The sequence below is a fragment of the Oncorhynchus keta genome, chromosome 24 (assembly GCF_023373465.1).
Source record: "Oncorhynchus keta strain PuntledgeMale-10-30-2019 chromosome 24, Oket_V2, whole genome shotgun sequence".
In the NCBI taxonomy this organism is placed as follows: domain Eukaryota; kingdom Metazoa; phylum Chordata; class Actinopteri; order Salmoniformes; family Salmonidae; genus Oncorhynchus; species Oncorhynchus keta.
Genome location: NC_068444.1, coordinates 10,036,749 through 10,042,720, shown reverse-complemented (window position 1 = coordinate 10,042,720; position 5,972 = coordinate 10,036,749). Strand labels below are relative to the sequence as shown.

The 5,972-nt window shown below is 42.5% G+C and overlaps 1 protein-coding gene across 1 annotated transcript; it reads left to right on the top strand.

The window, feature by feature from the left end:
- The first annotated feature begins 712 nt into the window (after positions 1 to 712).
- LOC127911351 (dynein heavy chain-like) lies at positions 713 to 1,684 on the top strand. Its single transcript, XM_052477641.1, has one exon. The coding sequence runs from the start codon at positions 713 to 715 to the stop codon at positions 1,682 to 1,684; it is 972 nt and encodes a 323-aa protein (XP_052333601.1).
- The last annotated feature ends 4,288 nt before the right edge of the window (positions 1,685 to 5,972 follow it).

Genomic DNA, 5,972 nt, shown 5'->3' with positions numbered 1-5,972 from the left:
GATCACTATGCTCAGGCACATTTTCAAGTCATATTCATCAACAGTGACACCTACCTATACCAGTGAGGGAGATGCAGATTTTATTTATTTATTTGACCTTTATTTAACTAGGCAATTCAGTTAAGAACAAATTCTTATTTTCAATGACAGCCTAGGAACAGTCAGTTAACTGCCTGTTCAGGGGCAGAACGACAGATTAGTACCTTGTCAGCTCTGGGATTTGAACTTGCAACCTTCCGGTTACGAGTCCAACGCTCTAACCACTAGGCTACCCTGCCGCCCCAGATAATGTTAGCCACATAGTCAAACCTAAAGAGAGATGGAGAGAGTGACAGAGAGAGGCAGAGAAAGAAAAAGTGAGAGAGAGCGGGAGAGAGAGAGAGCCTGAAAGCCTTGCCTGAAAACTAGACATTGAAAAGTAGAGGTTGAGAAATTAAATCTGAATCTAGATTATTTTCCCAGGCCGTGACAAGATTGATTGTGTTCTGCTGATCTAATTTAGGAACATGGGAAAATAGTCCATCCGTCTTGAAGAGAAATGATGTGAAAGCTGAAAAAGATTAAAGAGAAACTCTCGTCCTTAGACCTAATCACGAGCCGTAGATGATTCTGTCCTCAGACGGTAAGGCTTGATTCGGCAGCTCCTCCTGTATATTAATGAACACCAGTCTGTTATATTTGACTTAGGTAAGTGAGATGTCCATCACCCATAATGGTCTGCCAGCTGGCATTATGCATGTTGTTACACTCTAATGTCCTAGCTGCATTCTTCAGCCACCACATCATCCGCTACATTATCAACTACATCACCCACCACATAATCCACTACATCATCCACTACATAATCCACTACATCATCCACCACATTATCAACTACATCATCCACCACATTATCAACCACATTATCAACCACATAATCCACTACATCACCCACCACATCACCCACTACATCATCCACCACATCACCCACCACATTATCCACTACATCATCCACCACATCACCCACCACATCATCCACCACATCACCCACTACATCATCCACCACATCACCCACCACATTATCCACTACATCATCCACCACATCACCCACCACATGATCCACTACATTATCCACTACATCACCCGCCACATCATCCACCACATCATCCACCACATCATCCACCACATTATCCACTACATCACCCGCCACATAATCCACAACATTGTCCACTACATCACCCGCCACATCATCCACCACATCATCCACCACATCATCCACTACATCACCCACCACATCATCCACTACATCATCCACCACATCACCCACCACATCATCCACCACATCATCCACCACATCACCCACCACATGATCCACTACATTATCCACTACATCACCCACCACATCATCCACCACATCATCCACCACATCATCCACCACATTATCCACTACATCACCCGCCACATCATCCACTACATCATCCACCACATCATCCACTACATCATCCACCACATCATCCACCACATCATCCACCACATCATCCACCACATCATCCACTACATTATCCACCACATCATCCACTACATCATCCACCACATCATCCACTACATCATCCACTACATCATCCACCACATCATCCACCACATCATCCACTACATTATCCACTACATCACCCGCCACATCATCCACCATCTGATCATAATCTGACACTTTTAGCCAGAAAGCTGTCTAAGAGCAGGTTTAACCTCTCTACTGTTAGAAAGCCGGATCAACTCAGAATACCTAAGAGTGAATTAAACTATTTTGAAAACGCAATTAAGGGAATTAACTGGAATGATCTCTTGTCCTATACAGACGTGGAAACTGATAGTCAGGTTTTTCTATCCACAATCCAGACTACAATAAATGGTTTCCTAAAGAAAATCAAATCCAAACCTGGCCAAAAGAGCACTCTTCCTTGGCTGAATGGAGAAATCTGGAAATTGATGAAGGAACGAGATTATGCTCTAAAAACAGCCCTAAAATCCAAATTAGAGCATGACAGATGTAGGTTTACCATGTTGAGAAATAAGGTGATGAAAGAAATCAGACAGGCCAAGGCAAATGTTTTTATTAACATAATTGGTGAAGCAAAGGGAAATTCTAAACTGATCTGGGAGAATCTAAAAAAGTTAACAGGGAAAGACCATAGTAACACTGCAAAAAGGCCAGAAATCATGGTGAATAACAATCTAACACAGGATGCAGTTGAAATAGCAACAGCCTTCAATTCCTACTTTATTGACTCTGTCAGGTTACTGACACAGAACCCCTCCACTGGTTTCTTGGGCTCAGGTTGAGCGTCATTCACTAGCACTGTCTTCATCATAAGGGAGGTTTCTGAGTCAAAGGTGAACAAGGTGATTAGCTCACTAAATAACTATAAAGCCAAAGATGTGTTTGGGCTGGACTCTACCTTTCTTAAAAACTACAAAGAATCACTCATTGGCCCCATTACTAAGGTCACCAACACATCTATTGGTGTGGGGGTGTTTCCAAGGGTATGGAAGTCGGCCATAATAACGGCCATCTTTAAATCAGGCGACCCTGCTGACGTGAGTAACTACAGGCCCATTAGTATACTACCGGTGGTGTCAAAGGTTGTTGAAAAGTGTGTATCAGAACAACTGATTGCCCACCTCAACAACAGCCCCTTCACATTACACTCCATGCAGTTTGGCTTCAGAGCGAAACACTCCACAGAAACGGCCAACTGCTTTCTTCTGGAAAATGTGAAGTCCAAGATGGACAAAGGGGGCATTGTTGGGACTGTGTTTCTGGACCCGGGGAAGGCTTTTGATACTGTTAACCATGAGATTCTCATCATAAAATTGTCCAAGTTCAACTTTTCCCCTGATGCCTTGAGATGGATGAAATCATACCTTGAAGGCAGAACTCAGTGTGTCAGAGTGAGCAATGAGCTGTCGCCCACTCTTAGCTATGATGTGGTCGTGCCCCAAGGGTCAATACTGGGGCCCCTCCTGTTCATTAATGATCTGCCTTCTGTCTGTACTGGGTGTGAAGTTCAAATGTATGCAGATGATACAGTGATATATCTGCATGCAAAGAGCAAACAACAAGCTGCACAAGAACTCACTACTGTATTGGTCCAGGTTACAAAGTGGCTCAGTGACTCGTGTTTGCATCTCAATTTGAAAAAAACTGTTTGCATGTGCTTTACAAAGAGGGCAACAGATGCTACTGAGCCAGATGTCTATGTGTCAGGGTAGAAGCTCCAGGTGGTATCTGATTTTAAGTACCTTGGCATCATACTTGATTCCAACCTCTCTTTTAAAAAGCATGTGAGAAAGCGCATTCAAATAACCAAATTCAACCTAGCCAATTTCCGATATATACGAAATTGTTTGACTACAGAGGTAGCAAAACTGTACTTCAAATCTATGATACTCCCCCACTTAACATACTGCTTTACTAGTTGGGCCCAAGCTTGCTGTACAACATTAAAACCTATTCAGTCTGTCTACAAACAGGCTCTCAAAGTGCTTGATAGGAAGCCCAATAGCCATCATCACTGTTACATCCTCAGAAAGCATGAGCTCCTGAGTTGGGAAAATCTTGTGTAATACACCGACGCATGTCTTGTATTCAAGATCCTAAATTGCCTGGCTCCCCCTCCACTCATTATTATTGATAAAGAGAAAACCCAAACATATGGCAGCAGATCCACAAGGTCTGCCATGAGAGGTGACTGTATAGTTAGTTCCCTTAAGGAAAAGCACCTTTAGTAAATCCGTTTTCTTTGTTAGAGCTTCCCATGTCTGGAATACACTGCCATCAGACACACAACTGCACCACCTATCACACGTTCGCAAAATGTATGAAGACATGTCTAAAGGTCAATCAGATTTGTGAACATGGTCCCTAGCTGTGTGTTGCCGCTTTCCATGTTGTCTGTTGTCTGTAGCTTGTGAGGTGTGGAAAGCTTTTATTAATTTTGTCTTGCTGCTTTTTGTTCTATGTTGCTCTGTCTGTATGCTACGTCCTGCTTGTCCTATGTTGCTCTGTCTGTATGCTATGTCTTTCTTGTCCTATGTTGCTCTGTCTGTATGCTACGTCTTGCTTGTCCTATGTTGCTCTGCGTGTGCTCACTGCTCAACGATTGTCTATATTGTAATTGTTTTTAATAACCTGGCCAGGGACTGCGGTTGAAAATTAGCCGGCTGGCTAAAACCTGCACTTTTACTGAACGTTGATTAATGTGCACTGTCCCTGTAAAAATAAAATAAACTCAAACTCAAATTACAGCACCCACCACAGCACCCGCCACATCACCCACCACATTATCCACTGCATTATCCACAACAACATCCTCTACATTATCCACTGCATTATCCGCTACATTATCCACAGCGACATCATCTACATTATCCACTGCATTATCCACTACAACATCCGCTACATTATCCACTACATTATCCACCACATTATCCACTATATAATCCACTGCACTATCCACTACATTATCCACCACACCACCCACCACATAATCTGCTACATCATCCGCTACATTATCCACTGCATTATCCGCTACATTATCCACTACATTATCCACCACACTATCCACTATATAATCCACTGCACTATCCACTACATTATCCACCGCACCACCCACCACATAATCTGCTACATCATCCACTACATTATCCACTACAGCAGCCGCTACATTATCCACAGCATTATCGGCTACATTATCAACTACAACATCCACTACAACGTCCACTACATTATCAACTACATAATTCACTGCATTATCCACTACATTATCGTGTAACATTTTTGTTTCCATCATTGTCAATGCCTGGCCAAACAATATCTTTCACCTGGCAAATAAATAAATACATCTGGAAAAAGCACACATTTGCAGAGTCGGCCACAGCTCTTTTCTTCCCATAAGTCAAGTCTATACTTCTGGCACAAAAACCATCACCTTGGGTGAGGCACAACAAGTTCCATAGTAACTTGATTAAGTTAGCCGCATAACTGCAAAAAAACGTCAATATGTTAACAAACCTAATTATAGGAGGCACGTGGGTGATAAAATGTGTGCGAAGGCTACAGCATATCTCACAAGGCATGTGTCGGCTAGCACAGGGTGGATCCCATTGCCTACATAGTGCATTCATTTTCACCAGATCCCTATGGGCCATGGACAAGTTGAGTATACTAAATAGGGAATATGGTACATTTGGGAACATTCAATTTTAGTTGGGAATATTGTTTGTTAGTCTGTACTAAATGTTATGTTCGTACAGTGTGTATGTTTCCTCAGTGCCCATCAAACAGGAAATATTTGCAGAATTTTCTGTTTTGATTGAAATTCAAATCGCTGTGTAATTTTGTACTGCAAAAACCACCAGAGACAGTTGTTTTTGCAGTACACAGAAACGTTAAAGAACTGCTTGTCTTTGTCCCAGTTAACTATGTTTAAAAGAAAGTGCTGAATACTCTTAAAAGGGAAAAGAGCACATGTCTGCCAGGTTAGCATCTCAGAAATACCCTACATGAATAAACCAATCCTCATTTTAAACCAACTGCGGGGTGAATCTTGGACTGCAGTTTTCCAAACTGTTCGAGAGCACGAACAGTGCAGGAGCATAATGCCAGTATGTCATACATTTAAACACGGTTAACTTATAGCCTGTTTACTATTCCTGGAAAGACCATTCATCTTACTCAACGTTGGTCTGCTGCTTACAAACGTGTCAGTAAGAGCTTCCACATGCCAAGGTTTCTGCGAGTGGGAGGAAGGGAGCGAAGAAAGAGTTCAGGTTATCAGGAAAGATTTTCATAGCGTGTCTTCACTCAGTCTGCAGTTAATTAGTGAGCCTCTACACAATAAGGCCATAAGTCATTAATCATGGCCCTAGCAGCAGTCAGTGTGCTGAGACCTGGGATCAGTCCCAAAGGGCACAGTCTTGCCTATATAGTGCACTAC